General features: G+C 54.2%; 1 protein-coding gene across 2 annotated transcripts in view; it reads left to right on the top strand.

Annotated features, from left to right (window-relative positions):
- Positions 1-18,313, top strand: part of LOC144677682 (uncharacterized) — a 28,829-nt gene extending 10,516 nt beyond the window's left edge. For both annotated transcript variants that reach the window (XM_078537717.1, XM_078537716.1), the window contains exons 5-8: positions 3,761-3,932; positions 9,037-9,397; positions 16,089-16,175; positions 18,115-18,313. In XM_078537717.1, the coding sequence (XP_078393843.1) occupies positions 3,761-3,932; positions 9,037-9,397; positions 16,089-16,175; positions 18,115-18,289 (795 nt within the window). In that variant the 3' untranslated portion in view covers positions 18,290-18,313. The remainder of the gene's footprint in view (positions 1-3,760; positions 3,933-9,036; positions 9,398-16,088; positions 16,176-18,114) is intronic.
- The last annotated feature ends 5,134 nt before the right edge of the window (positions 18,314-23,447 follow it).

Genomic DNA, 23,447 nt, shown 5'->3' with positions numbered 1-23,447 from the left:
ACAGCACCTTCCAAACCTACGACCACTACCATCTAGAAGGACAAAGGCAGCAGATAGATGGGAACATCACCACCCAGAAGTTCCCCTCCAAGTCACTCACCATCCTGACTTGGAAATATATCGGCCGTTCCTTCACTGTCACTGGGTCAAAACCCTGGAACTCCCTCCCTAACAGCGCTGTGGGTGTACCTACACCACATGGACTGCAGCGGTTCAAGAAGGCAGCTCACCACCACCTTCTCAAGGGGCAATTAGGGATGGGCAATAAATGCCAACCCAACCAGCGAGGCCCACATCCCATGAATGAATTTTTAAAAAGCACAGAAGCGTGAATCTACAAGCTGTGAGAGGTGGCCTTGTGAGGGGGGTGAGGGAGGGGGTGTGGAAGGGGGTATGACCTGTCCAAATTCATGACTCTCAAGCGGCGTTTACAAACTATTGGCCAACAGGCGAAGAGGAAGGGCAGGGAGAAGGGCTGCTTCCCCAGGCGTGCCTCAAGCGAACGACAATGCAGCCCCGGGTCACCGCCCGACCAACCAGCATTGGCGATAAGGCCCAACCCAGGGCCCGAGGCCTAATCTGCGGCAGAGGGCACTGGGGAACCCGCGGCGGGTCCCCTGTAGGCGACAAGATGGCATTACGGGAGACGCATTCCTCCTGGCTACACCGCCCTCCCCACCACCACCAACGTCACCACCACCCAATGGGTTACGTCGTTGACTCCCTTCTGGGTACTTGCTGCAGGCGGTCGCTGGAGGTCACACTTGCCCCTCAAGTCGGCATTTCTGTGGGAGCAGATGCCAGCTGAGGCCTCGAGCCTGTGTAACCTGTACCCATGCCCTGTGCCTCCCCACCACCACCAGCTCAAATAGCCTGCCTAGGTGGACCAGGTTTAATGCTCCCCTTCACTTTAAAGGCATTGGCGAAACCTGTTTGAGCGGTACGCTTTCGTCAAGTCCCAGTTCTCTAAGCTGTTTGTATATTTCTCTTTCCTTCGTTCTGCTTTTAAATGTTCTGACATCGCCGGAGAGCCTCTCTCTCTCTCTCTCTCCCTTCTCGCAGGTCTCAGGCACCCACCCGCACTGCCTGCAGCAACTCTGAGTCTGCTTATCCCCACATCTGTTTATTTGTTATTCATCCATGGGGTGTGGGCATCACTGGCTAGACCAGCCTAATTGCCCTTGTTCGTAGGGCATTTTTAAGAGTCAGCTGCATTGCTGTGGGGTTGTGGGCCATACCGGATAAGGACGGCAGGTTTCCTTCCCTAAAGGATATTAGTGAACCTGATGGGATTTTTTTTTACAACGATCGACAACGGTTTCATGGTCATCATCGGACTTTTAATTCCAGGTTTCTATGTTACCGTCTGCCATGGCGGGATTTGAACCTGGGTCCCCAGAGATTTACTGTCGATCACTAGAATACCAGTCCAGTGAGAATGTCACTGCCACCGCCGCCACCATCACCATCATCATCACCATCATCATCACCACCATCACCATCATCATCACCATCATCAACATCATCATCACCATCATCATCACCATCATCACCATCATCACCATCATCATCATCATCATCATCATCATCACCACCATCACCATCATCACCATCACCATCATCATCATCACCATCACCATCATCACCATCATCACCATCATCATCATCATCATCATCACCATCACCATCACCATCACCATCATCATCATCACCATCATCATCATCACCATCATCACCACCATCACCATCATCACCATCACCATCATCAACATCATCACCATCATCATCACCATCACCATCACCATCATCATCACCATCATCACCACCATCATCACCACCATCATCATCACCATCGTCACCATCATCACCATCACCATCACCATCATCATCACCATCATCACCACCACCATCATCACCATCATCACCTCCATCATCATCACCATCATCACCACCACCATCATCACCATCATCACCTCCATCATCATCATCACCTCCATCATCATCATCACCATCATCACCATCATCACCATCATCAAATACATCAACATCATCATCACCATCATCAACATCATCACCACTATCACCATCATCACCTCCATCATCACCATCACCATCATCACCATCATCACCATCATCACCATCATCAAATACATCAACATCATCATCACCATCATCAACATCATCACCATCATCAACATCATCATCATCATCACCACTATCACCATCATCACCTCCATCATCATCATCATCACCATCATCACCATCATCATCATCACCATCATCACCATCATCACCATCATCATCACCATCACCATCACCATCATCACCATCACCATCATCACCATCATCGTCACCATCATCGTCACCATCATCATCACCATTGTCACCATCATCACCATCATCACCATCATTATCACCATCGTCACCATCATCATCACCATCATCACCATCATCATCACCATCATCACCATCATCATCACCATCATCACCATCATCACCACCATCATCACCATCATCACCATCATCATCACCATCATCACCATCATCACCATCATCACCACCATCATCACCATCGTCACCATCATCATCACCATCATCACCATTTTCATCATCACCATCATCACCATCACGACCACCATCATCATCATCACCCTCCTCCTCCTGCTCCTCCTCCTCCAGCCAACCGCCTCCCCCACCCCCGCTGACTCTTCTTCCCCCTCCCCTTCACTCCAGTCACACCACCTCACGTGATGGGTCGTTTTAGCGTCCGGAGTGGGGCAGCAGGGCTCAGGGGGGGTGGAACCGCCAGGAGGTTTTTGACCGTTACCAGCCGAGCAGACAGCTTAACGTCTCAGCTGGTGGGCGGCGCTTCCAACTCTCCAACCCTCACTCATCATTTTGGGGGCCCCTTACCCCCACCCTCGCTCCCTGTCATTTTGAGGGGACCCCCCCCCCCCCCGCACCGTGCCTGAGTGGGCCCAGAACCGGGCACCCTCAACGTGAGATACGGGGAGGGGGTGGGGGAAGCAGGGCCTCAAATCCAGCTCTCCGAAAACCGAGGTGTCCTAATAGCCTTGCCGGGGCATGGGTTGTCAATCCTTATCAAACGTGTCCAGTAACTATGCCGGCTTGTTTGGCCCGGTGCTGCGTTGGCGTGATGGTGCCGCCGGCCTAGTTATCGGCTTTGCGCGTGGGTCGATTCCCCGCTCCCCGAGTGGTCTGCGTGCCTGTTGACCCCTTCCCCTCAACTCCCCCCACCCACCCACCCACCCACCCTGCCCCCACCACCAACTTGGCCTGACCCAAACCAATCGACCCGAAAAACCGGCAAGGTGGGAAATCCGGGCAGGGATTGGGTCCTGGGCTCGCCGACTCTGAGGCCCCCACAGTCGCCGCCAAATCCGATCGGGAGAAACCCCCTTCATCCGGGCGAGCGGCGAGAACATGGGGGGCTGGGGCTCGCTCCCTCGGCAGGGGTTGGGGGGGTGTTGGCGGTTGAGGTTTGAGGTGAATCGTGCCGATGCCTTTAAGGCGGGGGGGGCTCAGCTGGATAAACACGCGAGGGAGAGAGGGAGGGGAGGAGATGTTGATGTGGTGAGGTGAAGAGGGCGATTGGGCTGGGGGGGTGGGGGAGGGAAGGGGGAGCGGTGTTGGGGGGGGTGTTGGGAGGAGGTGGGTGTGGAGCGCGGACCAGATGGGCCGAATAGCCTGTTTCTGCGCGGTCAACTCAACGCCCTTCCGTGTGTGTGTGTGTTACCAGGGAGTCGAGCCAACAGCGGAGGCGGGAAAGAGGAAGGAACCTTCGAGCCATCTCCTGGAGAGGTTGACGGAAAGGGACAAGCCGTTCGGTGAAACGATGGCGCATTTCTTGGCGAGGCTGCGCGAGGTCAAGCAGGAGATGGGGGACATCCTGAAGGACCTGAACGAGAGGGGTACCTAAAAATGGCCTGCGTGCGGTTCCCGGGTATTCCGAGGCCCTTCAAGCATTTCTCCAATTCCCCTTCCGCGAGTCTCCAAGGTTGGCCTGAAGGGGTTTGGGACTGCGGAGTTTCCCCGACCTGCCGAGGGAGCAACTCGCACCCCACCCCCACCCACCGCCGACCCTGAGCGGCCCCGGCGGCCATTTTGCACTCACAATGGGCGTCAGGTGCCCCTCGCTCAGGAGGGAGCCCCGCCCTGGAGAGCTGCCGGCCAATCCGATTGGCCGCCACGTCCTCCAGTCCCCAGCGGCGGGAGGGACCGGAGGAAACCTTTCGTCTCTGCCCAATTACCTCCAGTCCACGTCCCTCTGGCCACGGAACTCCACCGAGACGCGTCATGGCTCCGAGCGCCTCCCTTAAATCTCCTCTCAGCCTGTCCTGCTCCAAGGGGGAATGATCCCAGCTCCTCCAGTCTCTCCACACGAACTCAAGCCCCCTCAGTCCCCAGGGGGACCGATCTCCAAGGCCCGGACATCTGCCCTGAAGTGACCCGAGGCGTGGGGGTCGCTGGCAAGGCCGGCGTTTGTTGCCCCCACCCCCATTAGCCCTCGGCCTGCTTCAGAGGTTGGGGTTGGAGTGGGGAGGCAATAAACGCTGGCCCCTGTCAGCCAGGCCCACATCGCCTGAATAAATTTAGGGAAGAAGTGTCGCTGTGGGGCGGAGATTCGCATGTAGGTCGGGTAAGGATGGCAGGTTTCCTTCCCTAAAGGGCATCAGTGAACCAGATGGTGGTTTTTCCTGACTGTCAACAACAGCTTGGGGATCACCATCGTTGAGGCAAGCGTCACGATTCCCAATTATTACTCATTGATTTTAAATCCCGAGGTGGGATTTGAACCCTTGTCCCCAGGGTATCAGCCTGGGTCTTTGAGATTACTAGCCCAGTGACAATGCCATTACACCATCCCTTCATAAGGACATAAGAACTAGGAGCAGGAGTAGGCAATTCAGCCCCTCGAGCCTGCCCCGCCATTCAATACGATCATGGCTGATCTCATTTCGGCCTCAACTCCAATTTCCCGCCCTCTCCCCATAACCTTTCAGCCCGTTACTAATTAAAAATCTGTCTATCTCCTCCTTAAGTTTATTCAGCGTCCCGGCATCCACTGCACTCTGAGGTAGTGAGTTCCACAGATTCACAACCCTTTGGGAAAAGTAATTCCTCCTTATCTCTGATTTAAATCTACCACCCCTTAGCCTAAAACTATGGCCTCTCGCTCTAGAATGCCCCACAGGGGGAAACATCCACTCCACATCTACTTTGTCTATCCCCTTTAGCATTTTACATACCTCAATTAGATCTCCCCTCATCCTTCTAAACTCGAGCGAGTATAGGCCTAAACTGCTCAATCTCTTCTCTTAAGACAAGCCCCGCATCCCTGGAATCGATCTAGTGAACCTCCTCTGAACCGCCTCCAATGCAACCACATCCTTCCTCAAGTAAGGGGACCAAAACTGTGCACAGGACCCCAGGTGCGGCCTCACCAATGCCTTGTACAGTTGCAAGAACACTTCCCTATTTTTATACTCTATTCCTTCAGCAATAAATGCCAAAGGAGAGCTGCTCCTTATACCTTCTCACCAACTTATACCTTCTCGAGCTTGCCTCAAAGATTGGTGCATGGGTGTGCCCAGGACTCACTGCTCCTGCTGCCCCCCACCCCCTTTTTAAACTTGTGCCGATTGTGGGCACCCCTACATTCTTGGGGAAACACTTCGCACCCCTCTACGTTAAACTATGTCAGCCGCCTGCCTGCCCACGCCACCAGCCTGGGTGGGGCTTCCCTCCCCCCCCAAGTCATCCACTGCGCTCTGAACTGCTCCCAGGGTTCTCGCCGCCTGCAAACTTCAAACTTGCGCCCTGGGTGACCAAGTGCCGGTCGTTCGTTTAGGCTGAGCCGCTTTGCCTGCCTCGACACCGCACGTTCAATTAAATCCTGCACCGATCAGGCTGAGTGGGCCCGAACGGCCAAGTCCCGATCCTAGGAGGGGGGAAGGCTTCGGTTCAGGCGGAGAGGCCGGGGAAGACGGGACTCTTCCTCCTCGGAGCACAGGAGGTCAGAGGAGAGATTTAATCCAGGCGGTTGGAACCATCGAGGGCTTCTGGAAACCGAAATGAGCAAGGGCTGTTGGCGATGGCGGGACAGAGGGGCACAGATTGAAGGCAGGAGGCAGGGGGAGCTAGGGGGAGAAGCTGACGGCTAAAAACAAACGTTTCTAACGGGGCGAGTGCTCCCCGATCGGGGACGCGCTGCAGGGAAGGGCGGCTGATCGGACAGTAACTTTCGAAAGGGAAGTTGGATGAATCGTTGAGTGAGGAAAGAGCAGAGGGAAGGGATGTTAAAGGGCCAGGGGAGAGCAGTGGCTGTCCTGTTGTAGGGATCACCGGAATCAATTGCAGAGAGAGAGCTCCGACCCACAAGGTGACAATGAGCTAGTGGTACGTGTTTCAGTGATGTTGATGGTGGAATAGATGTTGACCAGGACAGCAAGGGGGAACTAACAGGCTCTTCTTCGACACAGTCACCAAGGAAGTTTATATACCCACCAGATTAAACAGGCCGTCTGCAAAGACAGCACCTCCAACCGCGCAGCACCTACTCGGTACTGCTCTCCGACAGTGCAGGACTCCCTCAGTACTGACCCTCCGACAGTGCAGCACTCCCTCAGTACTGACCCACCGACAGTGCAGCACTCCCTCAGTACTGACCCTCTGACAGTGCAGCACTCCCTCAGTACTGACCCACCGACAGTGCAGCACTCCCTCAGTACTGACCCTCTGACAGTGCGGCACTCCCTCAGTACTGACCCTCTGACAGTGCAGCACTCCCTCAGTACTGACCCTCTGACAGTGCAGCACTCCCTCAGTACTGACCCTCTGACAGTGCAGCACTCCCTCAGTACTGACCCTCCGACAGTACAGAACTCCCTCAGTGCTGACCCCCCAACAGTGCATAACTCCCTCAGTGCTGACCCTCTGACAGTGCAGCACTCCCTCATTATTGACTGTCCGACCGTGCAGCACTCCTACATTACTGCCCCTCTGACAGCAGAGCTCTCCTGGGGTGCTGTCCCTGTGACAGTCAGATGCCCCGACAGTGCAGCACCTCCACAGTAATGCCCCTCCGACAGTGCAGCACGTCCACAGTAATGCCCCCTGACAGTGCGGCACCTCCACAGTAATGCCCCCTGACAGTGCGGCACCTCCACAGTAATGCCCCCCTGACAGTGCAGCACCTCCACAGTAATGCCCCCCTGACAGTGCAGCACTTCCACAGTAATGCCCCCCTGACAGTGAAGCACCTCCACAGTATTGCCCCCCTGACAGTGCGGCACCTCCACAGTAATGCCCCCTGACAGTGCGGCACCTCCACAGTAATGTCCCCCTGACAGTGCGGCACCTCCACAGTAATGTCCCCCTGACAGTGCGGCACCTCCACAGTAATGCCCCCTGACAGTGCGGCACCTCCACAGTAATGCCCCCTGACAGTGCGGCACCTCCACAGTAATGCCCCCCGACAGTGCAGCACCTCCACAGTAATGCCCCCTGACAGTGCGGCACCTCCACAGTAATGCCCCCCGACAGTGCAGCACCTCCACAGTAATGCCCCCTGACAGTGCGGCACCTCCACAGTAATACCCCCTGACAGTGCGGCACCTCCACAGTAATGCCCCCCGACAGTGCAGCACCTCCACAGTAATGCCCCCTGACAGTGCGGCACCTCCACAGTAATGCCCCCTGACAGTGCGGCACCTCCACAGTAATGCCCCCCGACAGTGCAGCACTCCCTTAGTCCTGCATGGGAACAACACCCTTGTTTTTTGCACTCTAGTCTCTGCAGTTAGACTTGGATCTGCAACAAGCTGTCAGAAATGTGAGAATGCTACTGACTGAGGCACAGCTTGACCTGAGAAGTCCTATTTGAGGAGAGTCTTAAAGTAGGAGATTTGGAGAGGTTTACTGAGGGCATTCCAGAGCTTAGGGTCCTAGGTAGCTAAAGACACATTCATGAATGGTGGGAAGTTTAAAATTGGCGCATTTTCAAGGGATCAGAATTGGTGGAGCGGAGAGATTTTGAAGGATGTTAAGCGCTGGAGGAGGTTACAGAGACAGGGAGGGTTGTAGGGGCTGGAGGAAGTTACAGAGATAGGGAGGGTTGTAGGGGCTGGAGGAGGTTACAGAGATAGGGAGGGTTGCAGGGGCTGGAGGAGGTTACAGAGATAGGGAGGGTTGCAGGGGCTGGAGGAGGTTACAGAGATAGGGAGGTTGTAGGTGCTGGAGGAGGTTACAGAGATAGGGAGGGTTGTAGGTGCTGGAGGAGGTTACAGAGATAGGGAGGGTTTAGGGGCTGGAGGAGGTTACAGAGATAGGGAGGGTTGTAGGGGCTGGAGAAGGTTACAGAAATAGGGAGGGTTGTAGGCGCTAGAGGAGGTTACAGAGATAGGGAGGTTTGTAGGGGCTGGAGTAGGTTACAGAGATAGGGAGGGTTGTAGGCGTTGGAGGAGGTTACAGAGATAGGGAGGGTTGTAGGCGTTGGAGGAGGTTACAGAGATAGGGAGGGTTGTAGGGGCGGGAGCAGGTTACAGAGATAGGAAGGGTTGTAGGGGCTGGAGGAGGTTACAGAGATAGGGAGGGTTGTAGGGGCTGGAGGAGGTTACAGAGACAGGGAGGGTTGTAGGGCTGGAGGAGGTTACAGAGATAGGGAGGGTTGTAGGTGCTGGAGGGGGTTACAGAGATAGGGAGGGTTGTAGGGTCTGGAGGAGGTTACAGAGATAGGGAGGGTTGTAGGGGCTGGAGGAGGTTACAGAGATAGGGAGGGTTGTAGGGTCTGGAGGAGGTTACAGAGATAGGGAGGGTTGTAGGGTCTGGAGGAGGTTACAGAGATAGGGAGGGTTGTAGGGGCTGGAGGAGGTTACAGAGATCATGGGGAGTGTTAACCTTTGAGGAGGGTCCAGAGATAAGGGAGGGTTTGGGGCTTGGAGGAGGATTTGGAGTTATCAATTCAGAGATGTATGAAATTCGAAGTATGAAATTCTTGTGGTTTTCCTTCTGCAGAAGAGTCCGGGGGACCTGCCCATCGACCCAGCAGCAGCCCGATGGACCGTGTCGCTGAGGGGAGGGAGGGACCGCAGATCGGAAACAGGAAGTCGGTCAGGAGCAAGCGGCGCCTCTTGGACACCCTGTATCTCATGTCCGAGACCCGCAATGCCAACTTGCTGCAGATGAGCAGGATCGCCCTGGGTGACTGCCGGGACCCAGGCGGCGCACTGAGGCTGTGCCCCCTTGACTGTTCTGTGCTGACCGAGGGCCTCAGGCCCCTGGGGATCATCGAGGAGGTTAACCTCAGCCACTGCTGCATCGGGCCTGAGGGCCTCCAGCAGCTCTCTTCCATCCTACACCGCTGCAAATCCCTCAGGTAAATGCACTCGAACCCTCACCTCTACCCCGACCAAGTCGCGCGACAGACCAAGCTTAGGCTAAAGACGGAGAAGATTTATGAGTGGAGGAGTAGAGCACCAAAGCAAGGTCATTATAATTCAACTCTGGCTAGTGCCCCAGCCCAGGAGCATTGTGTCCCATTCTGGGCACCACGCTTTAGGAAGGGTGTCAAGGTCTGGGCGAGGGTGCGGAGGAGGGTTAACTAGAACGGGCACCAGGGATGAGGGACTTCAGTTCACGTGGAGGGACTGGAGAAGCCGGGATTGTTCTCCCTCGCGCAGCCTTCTCTCAAACATATTTGGCTGAAGACCCCCTTCCCCCTCCACCACTCTTCGGCCTTCCAGAAAGGATTTGTTTTCTTTTTTACTTTATTCTTTCATGGAGATGAGGGCATCGCTGGCCAGAGCCAGCATCTGGTACCCATCCCTAACTGCCTTGGCTTGGCCATTTGAGAGCCAAGCAGATGTCTTTGGGGCTAAGAGTCACTCATCCTCCCCTCAAGGACGTCAGTCAACCGAAAGTGAACCCGGACAACCGGTGACGGATTTCATAAACAAAAGCAGGGGATGCTGGGAAAAACTCAGAGAGAGAGACAAGGGTTAACGTTTCGAGTCCGTGTGACTCTTCTCCAGAGAGCCAATGGTCGCTCGGTCACCCGGACTGGGTTTTGACTTCTCAATCCCCGATCCGTTAATTGAATCCACATCCCACCAGATGTCTGGGTGGGACTTGAACTCACGTCCCCGGAACGATGTTCCGGTGAAGCTCAACGCAAACTGGAGGAACAGCACCTCATCTTCCGACCAGGCACTTTACAGCCTTCCGGACTGAATATCGAGTTCAACAACTTCAGATCATGAACTCTCTCCTCCATCCCCACCCCCTTTCCGATCCCCCCCTTTTTTCTAATAATTTATATATTTTTTTAATATATTTTTCTTTTCCCCCCTATTTCTATTATTTTTAAATTTATTTCCATCTATTGTTTTATCTCCACCTTTTAGCCTATTTTGATCCCTTCCCCCCCACCCCACCCCCACTAGAGCCATCTGCCACTAGCTTGTCCTGCTTTCTCCCCTTAATGTCCCCATTCGCACCTCCTTTAGCTAATATCACCACCGTCAACACCTCTTTGTCCTTTTGTCTGTGACATCTTTTGACAATCTCCACCTATCACTGGCCCTCTATCCAGCTCTACCTGTCCCAGCGCCCCCTCAACCAGCTTATATTTCACCTCATTTCTATATATCCTCAGTTCTGATGAAGAGTCATACGGACTCGAAACGTTAACTGTGTTCCTCTCCGCAGATGCTGCCAGACCTGCTGAGTTTTTCCAGCTATTTTTGTTCCTGTTTCAGATTTCCAGCGTCCGCAGTGTTGTGCTTTTATCCCCAGAGCACTAGCCCGGGTCCGTGGTTTACTAGCCCATTAGCATTAACTCTACGCCACCGTCTCCCCTGGGTGATCACAGATGCCTCGCCTGAGTTACCATACAATACATTTCTCGTACTTCCTTCACTTTGAAGCTCTTTTATGCCCTGGTGAACGGGATTCGGGGGGAAACTTTCCCTCCCGACACAGTGAACTTTGGGGCGCTGGGGTGGTGCGAATACTTCTGACCCCCCGTGAGCTGGATGGTAACCCAACAGGCTCAACAACCCTGCCGTTCAGTACGAACAGACGAATTAGGGGAAGGAGTTGGCCATTCAGCCCCTCGAGCTGGCTCTGCCATTGGATAAGACCACAGGATCACAGAATCACAGGGTGCAGAGGAGGCCCTTCGGCCCACCGAGTCTGCACCGACACGTGAGAAACGCCTGACCTACCTACCTAATCCCATTCACCAGCACTTGGCCCATAGCCTTGAATGTTATGACAGGCCAAGAGCTCATCCAGGTACTTTTTAAAGGATGTGAGGCAACCCGCCTCCACCACCCTCCCAGGCAGCGCGTTCCAGACCCTCACCACCCTCTGGGTAAAAAAGGTTTTCCTCACATCCCCCCCTAAACCTCCTGCCCCTCACCTTGAACTTATGCCCCCTCGTGACTGACCCTTCAACTAAGGGGAACAGCTGCTCCCTATCCACCCTGTCCATGCCCCTCATAATCTTGTACACCTCGATCAGGTCGCCCCTCAGTCTTCTCTGCTCCAACGAAAACAACCCAAGTCTATCCAACCTCTCTTCATAACTTAAATGTTTCATCCCAGGCAACATCCTGGTGAATCTCCTCTGCACCCCCTCCAGTGCAATCACATCCTTCCTATAATGTGGCGACCAGAACTGCACACAGTACTCCAGCTGTGGCCTCACCAAGGTTCTACACAACTCCAACATGATCTCCCTACTTTTGTAATCTATGCCTCGCTTGATAAAGGCAAGTGTCCCATATGCCTTTTTCACCACCCGACTAACATGCCCCCTCCACCTTCAGAGATCTATGGACATACACGCCAAGGTCCCTTTGTTCCTCAGAACTTCCTAGTGCCATGCCGCTCATTGAATACATCCTTGTCAAATTCAATGACTGACCTGATTGTGGCCTCAATTCTACATTCCAGCCTGCCAACCCCCTACATGCACCACCCCCCGCAACCCACCCCACACCTCCCTCTCTCCCTCCCCTCCCAAGCCCTTTGACTCCCTTGTCAATCAAGAGTCCGCCTCCTTCAGCCTTAAACGTCCTCGACGCTCCTGGCTTTTACCGCTCTTTGCGGGGAAGAGAATCTCACAGGGTCGGAGAGAAACACATTTCTCCTCGCTCTCCGTCTTAGACGAGGGTCCCTTTATTCTTAAACCGTCTCTAGCGCGAGTCTCTTCCACACCGGGGGGTGGTGAGGTGGGGAACAGCCTCTCAGCATCCACCCTGTCAAGTTCCCCTCAGGATCTCCTGGTGCTCCGCGATACTCCTGCCGGCAAAAAAAAAAACCCCAGTCCGGCCTTTGAACGATGAGATCGACTATCCCCGCCTACTGCGGTGGGGAATGCGTCACCACATGGCACCTCCTCGCTTTGTACCCCCAACAGTGGGCAGAATTTTACATAACCCCAGAAGCAAGGGTGGGGGGGTGGTGGGTGTGAGGTAAAAAATTCTCAAGAGGGCCTTCCCACCAGGCTCCCATTTTCTCAACCCACCCTCGCCACACTCGAGGCCCTTAAGGGGCCACATTTTTTTGTTAATATTCGTTGACGGGGATGTGGGCAGTCGTTGGCTAGGCCGGCGTTGTTTGCCCACCCCCTCATTGTTCAGAGGGATATTTAAGAGTCAACCACGTCGCTGTGGGACTGGAGTCACGTGTAGGCCCCAGACCAGGGTAAGGGCGGCAGGTTTCCTTCCCTAGAGGGAGGGACATTCGTGAAGCAGATGGGTTTTTCCAACGCTCGGCAATGGTTTCAGAGGTTGTCCCTCAGACTTTTAACCCCAGGTTCGTGTTGAATTTATCTGCCATGGTGAGACTTGAACCCACCAACCCCAGAGCATTACTCGGGATGACTGGTCCAGTGACAACACCACCAGCAACAACACCACCTCCCCTGAGGCCTGCTTCCCGGCCAGCCTCAGTTTCCAGGCCGGTGGGAGGGGTTCAGTGGGAAGGGGGGTGGGATGGGAAGCCCAAAAGTGAACCCTGCCCAGGCCTCAGGTGAAGCCTCCCTCAGCAGCCTCCTGTTAACATTAGGTGCATCTCCGCCCCACCTCCTTCACCACCCCGCCTCCCCTTCCCCTCCCCCCACCCCCTCCTCCAAGGAGGTCTGGCCCCCAGCAGGTCCAGCCTCCACCTCCCCCCAGCCTCTCCACCAATGCCCACACCACACCCCCCTCTACCCAACCCCCTGTGCCTCACCTCCCCTCCCCGCCCCCTCCTGAGACCACCAAAACCCGCCTGGTCTTGGACTCCCGGGACTTACCCTCTGGGGACTGATTGCTGACCCAGCCCTGCCCACTGTTGCAATGCGGGTTCTCCCGATGTCTCAATGATGTGAGATTCAGACTTGCGTATTTCAACATGAGCCCTTTATTGTTAATCTTTAACTATATACAGATCCCAGGTTACTGTCATGCATGGTGCTGTTACCCCCAGGCAGGCTGGTTCCAGAGTGTTGCCTCTAGACTATTCTCCGAGCCTAATGCCATGTGACTCTATACGTCATACCGTGGGTGATGCTATTCTCCAGCCTCCCTGATTAACGCTTGCACTGCTGAGCACCTTGACATTACAGTGGCATGTGAGTACAATGTACAACATCCCGCGCAGCATCTGGAGCTGCAGGGACAAGAGAGCCGCCGGCCAATCAGATTGGTCGGCAGCTTCTTGAGGCGGGGCTTCCTCCCAAGTGAGGGGCGCAAGTCCCGCCTCCAGCCAAATAACAATGGCTGGGACGTGAACTAGCTGTGGGGCAGGCAGGAATGGCAGGGATGTGTTCTCCGCCATCGCTTCGGATGCCGGATGAGAAACTTGGTCATCCTAAAACTCCTGGCCAATGGCACTGTTTCAGGTATAACCCTCCATCGCCTGCCTCCTCTCAGCATTTTATTTATTGGTTTATGGGATGTGGGTGCCTCTGGCTTGGTCCAGCATTTATTGCCGATCCCTGGTTGCCCCTTGAGAAGGTGGTGGTGAGCTGCCTTCTTGAGCCGCTGCAGTCCCTGTGGTGTAGGTACACCCACAGCGCTGTTAGGGAGGGAGTTCCAGGATTTTGACCCAGCGACAGTGAAGGAACGGCCGATATATTTCCAAGTCAGGATGGTGAGTGACTCGGAGGGGAACTTCCAGGTGGTGGTGTTCCCATGTGTCTGCTGCCCTTGTCCTTCTAGATGGCAGTGATCATGGGTTTGGGAATGAGTGTGACTGTGCACGTGAATCTCACACTCAGCTAAGTGTGAAGAGAAACGGGCAACGTCAGGGGGAGGTTGGTGGGGACGGGCGGGTTAAATTGGTGTTCCACCCAATTCCGTCTCTCTCCTCTTGCAATTAGGGACGAGCAATTAATGAAGGCCTTGCCTTGCAAAGCCCACATCCCAGAACAAACTTACAAAAATTCTACCGATCCTGTTTCCAGTGAATGGGAAGCAGTGGCCCCCGACAGTAAAGAACTCCCTCAGTACTGACCTTCCAACAGTGCAGCACTCCCTCAGTACTGACCCTCCGACAGTGCAGCACTCCCTCAGTACTGACCCCCCGACAGTGCAGCACTCCCTCAGTACTGATCATCCGACAGTGCAGCACTCCCTCAGTACTGACCCTCTGACAATGCAGCACTCCCTCAGTACTGACCCCCCGACAGTGCAGCCCTCCCTCAGTACTGACCCTCCGACAGTGCAGCACTCCCTCAGTACTGATCCTCTGACAGTGCAGCACTCCCTCAGTACTGACCCCCCGACAGTGCAGCACTCCCTCAGTACTGACCTTCCAACAGTGCAGCACTCCCTCAGTACTGACCCTCTGACAGTGCAGCACTCCCTCAGTACTGACCCTCTGACAGTGCAGCACTCCCTCAGTACTGACCCCCCGACAGTGCAGCACTCCCTCAGTACTGACCCTCTGACAATGCAGCACTCCCTCAGTACTGACCCTCTGACAGTGCAGCACTCCCTCAGTACTGACCCTCTGACAGTGTGGCACTCCCTCAGTACTGACCCTCTGACAGTGCAGCACTCCCTCAGTACTGACCCTCTGACAGTGCAGCACTCCCTCAGTACTGACCCTCTGACAATGCAGCACTCCCTCAGTACTGACCCTCTGACAATGCAGCACTCCCTCAGTACTGACCCTCTGACAGTGCAGCACTCCCTCAGTACTGACCCTCTGACAGTGTGGCACTCCCTCAGTACTGACCCTCTGACAGTGCAGCACTCCCTCAGTACTGACCCTCTGACAGTGCAGCACTCCCTCAGTACTGACCCTCTGACAATGCAGCACTCCCTCAGTACTGACCCTCTGACAGTGCAGCACTCCCTCAGTACTGACCCTCTGACAATGCAGCACTCCCTCAGTACTGACCCTCTGACAGTGCTGCACTCCCTCAGTACTGACCCTCCGATAGTGCAGCGTTCCCTCAGTTGTGACCATCCAACAGTGCAGCGCTCCCTCAGTACTGACCCTCCGGCAGTGCAGTGCTCCCTCAGTACTGACCCTCCGACAGTCCAGCACTCCCTCAGTACTGACCCTCTGACAGTCCAGCACTCCTTCAATACTGACCCTCTGACAATGCAGCACTTCCTCTCTACTGACCCTCCACAGTGCAGCACTCCCTCAGTACTGACCCTCCGACAGTGCAGCACTCCCTCAGTACTGACCCTCCGACAGTGCAGCACTCCCTCAATACTGACTCTCTGACAGTGCAGGGTTCCCTCAGCACTGACCCTCTGACAGTCCAGCACTCCCTCAGTACTGACCCTCCGACAGGGCAGCACTCCCTCAGTACTGACCCTCCGACAGTGCAGCACTCCCTCAATACTGACTCTCTGACAGTGCAGGGCTCCCTCAGCACTGACCCTCTGACAGTGCAGCACTCCCTCAGCACTGACCCTCTGACAGTGCAGCACTCCCTCAGTACTGACCCTCTGACAGTGCAGCACTCCCTCAGCACAGTCTGTACTCATGCCTGGGCCAATTCTGGTTGTGAAGTGTGTGTATCTGGGCTTCATTCCATGCTATCTGTTTTTCTGTAGGCTCAGTTGGAATAATCTGGGAGATTCAGGAGTGAAGATACTATGCTCCTCGCTGCGGGAACCACTCTGTGAAATCCAAGAGCTGTGGTGAGTGAGATGGCTCTTTCCTGTCACGCACACACTTGCAGGTTCAGAAGCTAACGCTTTGAGGTATATAGGAGTAATTTCAGACTGGACATTGGAACAGGAAGAGGCCCATTCAGCCCATCCTCGAGTCTGTTACACAGGAACAGGAGGAGGCCATTCAGCCCCTCCTCGAGCCTGTTACACAGGAACAGGAGGAGGCCATTCAGCCCCTCCTCGAGCCTGTTACACAGGAACACGAGGAGGCCCCATTCAGCCCCTCATTGGGCCTGTTACACACGAACAGGGTGAGGCCCCATTCAGCCCCCTCCTCGAGCCTGTTACACAGGAACAGGAGGAGGCCCCATTCAGCCCCCTCCTCGAGCCTGTTACACAGGAATAAGGTGAGGCCCCATTCAGCCTTTCAAGCCTCTTACACAGTAACAGGAGGAGGCCCATTCATCCCATCGAGCCTGTTACACAGGAACAGGAGGAGGCCCCATTCAGCCTTTCAAGCCTCTTACACAGGAACAGGAGGAGGCCCCATTCAGCCTTTCAAGCCTCTTACACAGTAACAGGAGGAGGCCCATTCATCCCATCGAGCCTGTTACACAGGAACAGGAGGAGGCCATTCGGCCCCCCTTGCGCCAGTTTCACCATTCGATTGGAACATGGATGATCTGCATCTGAACTCCATTTGCCCGCCTTGATTCCGTGCCCATTAACACCCTCGCCTGACAAAAAGATTCTCTCAGTTTCAGGTTTGAAATTTTTGAACTGACTCCCCAGCCTGACCAGCTCTCTGGGGGGGAGGGAGAGATCCGGATTGCCAATCCCCTCTGTATGAAGGTGTGCTTCCTGACATCATCCCTGCACCGCCTGGCTTTCATTTTAAGGTTCTACCCCCTCATCCTGGACTCCGTCTCCCCCACCCCACCAGTCCACCAGAGGAAATAGTTTCGCTCTATCGACCCCATCAACCCCTTAAACACCTCAATTAGGCCCCCCTTTAACCTTCCACGCTCACGGGGACACAAGAATAGTCTGTGCAACGAGAACAGTAACTGCAGAGAAAAAAAAATCTCAGCGGCTCCACCAGCAGCTGCGGAGAGAGGAACAGAGATAACGTTTCGAGTCCGATGTGTCTCTTCCTCGGAGCTGCAGAGAGGTAGAAATATGACGGGGAAACAGGGGGAGGAGCAGTTGGGGCAAACAAGACGGTTCGGGATAGGCTGGAGGGCAGGAGCGATTAAATGACAAAGATGTCATTGGACACAAGGGTCATGATGGTATTAAAGACTGAAGCAGGTGTTAATAGCAGAATAAAGTTTAGCAATGTCTGGAAGTAAAATGTGTTAATAACGCAATAAAGGTCAGCACTGTCTGAAAGCAAAATAGCAGAATGTGCTAATAGCACAATAAAGGTCAGCACTGTCTGAAAGCAAAATAGCAGAATGTGTAAACAGCAGAATAAAGTTTAGCGCTGTCTGAAAACAAAAACGTGAGGTCAAGATACAGGCTGGCACTTGGGGGTAAAAAAAATATCAAAATGGAGGACAGAATTCACGGTCTGAAGTTGCTGAACTCACTGTTGAGTCCAGGAGGCTGTAAAGTGACCAATCAGAAGATGAGCAGCTGCTCCCCTGGTTTGTGTTGGGCTTCACCTGGAAGATTACTGCAGGCCAAGGACAGTAATGTGAGCGTGAGAGCAAGATGGTGGGTTGAAATTCCTGAGTGACAGGAAGGGCCGGCTTGCACAATCTGCCTGTGCAAATTTCCTTCAGAGTTTAACCCTTTCACTCCCCAGGATAGCGCTGGTGAATTTGCGCTGAGTCGCTTCCAACGCCAGAACATCTTGCCTGACCTGCGGTGCCAAAACCCGATGCACTGACTGCAAACTGCGTTCTCCAGAAGCAGCGGGCATGCTGTGTTCTGATCATAGTTACGATCTCTTTCCGATTAGGGTGGATAACAATGGCCTCACGGGTGTCGGAACCAAGGACCTGGCCTACGTGATAGCTAAGAATCAGTCTGTGCTGCTGCTGAGCCTGAGTTACAACAGGGTGGGAGAGGCCACCATGAAGCTGCTGTGCGATGCTCTGAAGAGACGAAGCTGTACCATTCAGCACATACAGTAAGCGGAAGATCCGTCTTTCCTGTGGAGTCCAGTGTCTGCGCCCCTGATGATTCGGAGTTCTAACACTCCTGGTCTCAGAGAGCTGTGTATTCTGTGTTTGACTGTCGTGATGTCCTCCTGACTGGCCTCTCATCTTCAATCCCCCTTTAACATCAGCTCATCCAAAACTCTGAAGTTCTGCACTGCAGTCACACCAGGTCCTACTCCCCCATCAATGCCAGTGCTCACTACTTACACAGCCTCCTCGTACTGCAATGTTTCCATTTTAAAATCCTGTTCCGTGTTTTTAAATCACTCCTTAGCCCACTGCCCTCCCTATCTCTGTATCTTGCTCTATTCCCAACAACTCCCCTATTAGCTGTAACTTCCTCCAACATCTATTACATTCCTTAATCTGTAACCTCCTCCAGCCCCTACAACCCTCCCTATCTCTGTAACCTCCTCCGGACGTTACAACCCTCCCTATCTCTGTAACCTCCTCCAGCCCCTACAACCCTCCCTATCTCTGTAACCTCCTCCGGACGTTACAACCCTCCCTATCTCTGTAACCTCCTCCAGCCCCTACAATCCTACCTATCTCTGTAACCCCCTCCAGCCCCTACAACCCTCCTTATCTCTGTAACCTCCTCCAGCCCCTACACCCCTCCCGATCTCTGTAACCCCCTCCAGCCCCAACAATCCTCCTTATCTCTGTAACCTCCTCCAGCCCCTACAACCCTCCCTATCTCTGTAACCTCCTCCGGACGTTACAACCCTCCCTATCTCTGTAACCTCCTCCAGCCCCTACAACCCTCCCTATCTCTGTAACCTTCTCCAGCCCCTACAACCCTCCTTATCTCTGTAACCACCTCCAGCCCCTACAATCCTCCCTATCTCTGTAACCTCCTCCAGCCCCTACAACCCTCCTTATCTCTGTAACCTCCTCCTGCCCCTACAACCTTCCCTATCTCTGTAACCTCTTCCAGCACCTACAACCCTCCCTATCTCTGTAACCTCCTCCAGCCCCTACAAGCCTCCCTATCTCTGTAACCTTCTCCAGCCCCTACAACCCTCCTTATCTCTGTAACCTCCTCCAGCCCCTACAAGCCTCCCTATCTCTGTAACCTTCTCCAGCCCCTACAACCCTCCTTATCTCTGTAACCTCCTCCAGCCCCTACAAGCCTCCCTATCTCTGTAACCTTCTCCAGCCCCTACAACCCTCCTTATCTCTGTAACCACCTCCAGCCCCTACAATCCTCCCTATCTCTGTAACCTCCTCCAGCCCCTACAACCCTCCTTATCTCTGTAACCTCCTCCTGCCCCTACAACCTTCCCTATCTCTGTAACCTCTTCCAGCACCTACAACCCTCCCTATCTCTGTAACCTCCTCCAGCCCCTACAACCCTCCTTATCTCTGTAACCTCCTCCAGCCCCTACAACCCTCCCTATCTCTGTAACCTCCTCCAGCCCCTATAACCTTCCCTATCTCTGTAACCTCTTCCAGCACCTACAACCCTCCCTATCTCTGTAACCTCCTCCAGCCCCTACAACCCTCCTTATCTCTGTAACCTCCTCCAGCCCCTACAACCCTCCCTATCTCTGTAACCTCCTCCAGCCCCTACAAACCTCCCTATCTCTGTAACCTCCTCCAGCCCCTCCTCCAGTGAGGGTGGGTGAGTGAGGGAGGATGAGTGAGGGAGGGTGGGTGAATGAGGGTGGGTGGGTGAGTGAGGATGAGTAAGTGAGGGTGGGTGAGTGAGGGGGGATGAGTGAGGGAGGATGGTTGAGTGAGGATGGGTGTCTGAGGGAGGATGAGTGAGTGAGGGTGGGTGAGTGTGTGAGGGTGGGTGTGTGAGGGAGGATGAGTGAGTGTGAGTGGGTGAGTGAGGGAGGATGAGTGAGTGAGGGTGGGTGTGTGAGGGAGGATGAGTGAGTGCGAGTGGGTGAGTGAGGAAGGATGAGTGAGTGCGAGTGGGAGAGTATGTGAGGGTGGGTGAGTGGGGGTAGGTGAGTGAGTGTGCGAGGGTGGGTGACTAGGGGCACGATGGTGGGTGAGTGAGTGTGCGAATGTGGGAGAGCGAGGGTGGTTGAGGGAGGGTGGGTGGGTGAAGGTGGGCATGTGGTTGTCTGAGAGATAGAGCCAGGGTGTGCTTGTGTGTGCCTGAGAGAGGGATGGTGAGTGTGTGTGTGTCTGACAGAGAGAGGGAGGGTGAGCATGTGTGTGTCTAAGAGAGGGAGAGTGTGTGTGTGTGTGTCTGACAGAGAGAATAAGTGCGTGTGTGTGTGTGTGTGTTTGACAGAGAGGGAGGGTGAGCATGTGTATGTCCGAGATAGGGAATAAGTGTGTGTGTGTGTGCGCATCTGAGAGGGCAAGTGTGTGCGTGTCTGAGAGAGTGTGTTTGAGAGAGTGAGTGTGTGTATGAGGGTGCATGTGTGAGAGTAGGTGTATGTCTGAGAGAGGGTGAGTGTGTGTGAGAGAGAGAGTGAGTGTGTGTGTGCGAGGAGGGCATGTGTGTATGTTAGAGAGATGGTGTGTGTCAGAGAGAGGGTGAGTGTGTGTGTGAAAGAGGGTGAGTTTGTGTGTGTGTGTGAGAGAGGGTGAGTGTATGTATGAGAAGGTGAGTGTGTGTGTGTGTGTTTGAGAGGGTGAATGTATGTATGAGAAAGGGTGCATGTGTTTATGTGTGAGAGAGTAGGTGTGTTTATGAGAGAGGGTGAGACTGTGTGTGTGTGTGTGAGAGGGATCGTGTGTGTATGTGTGAGGGGTGTATGTCTGAGAGAGAGGGTGAGTATGTGTGTGTGCGAGAGGGAGGGCAAGTGTGTGTGAGAAAGAGAGAGGGTGAGTGTGTGTGTGAGAGGGGGCGTGTGTGTATGTGGAAGAGGGTGTGTGTCTGAGAGAGGGTGAGTATGTGTGTGTGAGGGTGACTGTGTGTGTGTGTGTGTGTGCGAGAGGGGAGGGCAAGTGTGTGTGAGAAAGAGAGAGGGTGAGTGTGTGTGTGAGAGAGGGTGAGTGTGTGTGAGAGAGGGTGAGTGTGTGTGTGTGTGTGTGCGTGCGAGGGGGGGCAAGTGTGTGTGAGAAAGAGAGAGGGTGAGTGTGTGTGTGAGAGAGGGTGAGTATGTGTGTGTGTTTGAGAGGGTGAATGTATGTATGAGAAAGGGTGCATGTGTGTATGTGTGAGACAGTAGGTGTGTTTATGAGAGAGAGGGTGAGACTGTGTGTGTTTGTGTGTGAGAGAGGGTGAGTGTGTGTGAGAGAGGGTGTGTGTGTGAGAGAGAGGTTGAGTGTGTGTGAGAGAGGGTGAGTGTGTGTGAGAGAGGGTGAGTGTGTGTGAGAGAGGGTGTGTGTGTGAGAGAGAGAGGGTGAGTGTGTGTGAGAGAGAGGTTGAGTGTGTGTGAGAGAGAGGGTGAGTGTGTGTGAGAGAGGGTGAGTGTGTGTGAGAGAGGTTGAGTGTGTGTGAGAGAGAGGTTGAGTGTGTGTGAGAGAGGGTGTCTGTGTGTGAGAGAGAGGTTGAGTGTGTGTGAGAGAGGGTGAGTGTGTGTGAGAGAGGGTGAGCGTGTGTGTGTGAGAGAGGGTGAGTGTGTGTGAGAGAGGGTGAGCGTGTGTGTGTGAGAGAGGGTGACTGTGTGTGAGAGATGGTGAGCGTGTGTGTGTGAGAGAGGGTGAGTGTGTGTGAGAGAGAGGATATGTGTGTGTGTGAGAGAGGGTGATTGTGTGTGTGTGAGAGGATATGTGTGTGTGAGAGAGAGGGTGAGTGTGTGTGAGAGAGGGTGAGTGTGTGTGTGAGAGAGGGTGGGCGTGTGTGTGTGAGAGAGGGTGAGCGTGTGTGTGTGAGAGAGGATGAGTGTGTGTGAGAGAGGATATGTGTGTGTGAGAGAGAGGGTGAGTGTGTGTGTGAGAGAGGGTGAGTGTGTGTGAGAGAGGGTGAGTGTGTGTGAGAGAGAGGGTGAGTGTGTGTGAGAGAGGGTGAGCGTGTGTGTGTGAGAGAGGGTGGGCGTGTGTGTGTGAGAGAGGGTGAGTGTGTGTGTGATAGAGGGTGAGTGTGTGTGTGTGAGAGAGGGTGAGCGTGTGTGTGTGAGAGAGGGTGAGTGTGTGTGTGTGAGAGAGGGTGAGTGTGTGTGAGAGAGGGTGAGTGTGTGTGAGAGAGGGTGAGTGTGTGTGAGAGAGAGTGGGCGTGTGTGTGTGAGAGAGGGTGAGTGTGTGTGTGTGAGAGAGGGTGAGTGTGTGTGTGTGAGAGAGGGTGAGTGTGTGTGTGTGAGAGAGGGTGAGTGTGTGTGAGAGAGGGTGAGTGTGTGTGAGAGAGAGGGTGAGTGTGTGTGAGAGAGGGTGAGTGTGTGTGAGAGAGAGGTTGAGTGTGTGTGAGAAAGGGTGAGTGTGTGTGAGAGAGGATATGTGTGTGTGAGAGAGAGGTTGAGTGTGTGTGAGAGAGGGTGAGTGTGTGTGAGAGAGGGTGAGTGTGTGTGAGAGAGGGTGAGCGTGTGTGAGAGAGAGGGTGTGTGTGTGAGAGAGAGGGTGGGTGTGTGTGTGAGAGAGGGTGTGTGTGTGTGAGAGAGAGGTTGAGTGTGTGTGAGAGAGGGTGGGTGTGTGTGTGAGAGAGGGTGTGTGTGTGTGAGAGAGAGGTTGAGTGTGTGTGAGAGAGAGGGTGAGTGTGTGTGAGAGAGGGTGAGTGTGTGTGAGAGAGGTTGAGTGTGTGTGAGAGAGAGGTTGAGTGTGTGTGAGAGAGGGTGAGTGTGTGTGAGAGACGGTTTGTGTGTGTGAGAGAGAGGGTGTGTGTGTGTGAGAGAGAGGTTGAGTGTGTGTGAGAGAGGGTGAGCGTGTGTAAGAGAGGGTGAGTGTGTGTGTGAGAGAGGGTATGTGTCTGAGAAAGAGGGTGAGTGTGTGTGTGTGTGAGGGAGGGTGTGTGTGCGTGTGAGAAAGAGAGAGGGTGAGTGTGTGTGTGAGAGAGGGTGTGTGCGTGTGAGAAAGAGAGAGGGTGAGTGTGTGTGTGAGAAAGAGAGAGGTGTGTGTGTGTGTGAGAGAGGGTGTGTGCGTGTCAGAAAGAGAGAGGGTGAGTGTGTGTGTGAGAGAGAGGGTGAGTGTGTGTGTGAGAAAGAGAGAGGGTGTGTGTGTGTGAGAAGAGAGAGGGTGTGTGTGTGTGAGAAAGAGAGAGGGTGAGTGTGTGTGTGAGAGAGGATGTGTGTGT

This window comes from Cetorhinus maximus, unplaced genomic scaffold, assembly GCF_964194155.1.
Source record: "Cetorhinus maximus unplaced genomic scaffold, sCetMax3.hap1.1 HAP1_SCAFFOLD_2883, whole genome shotgun sequence".
NCBI classification, from domain to species: Eukaryota; Metazoa; Chordata; class Chondrichthyes; order Lamniformes; family Cetorhinidae; genus Cetorhinus; species Cetorhinus maximus.
Note: the sequence above shows the minus strand (reverse complement) of the source record. Positions and strands in the feature narration are given on the sequence as shown.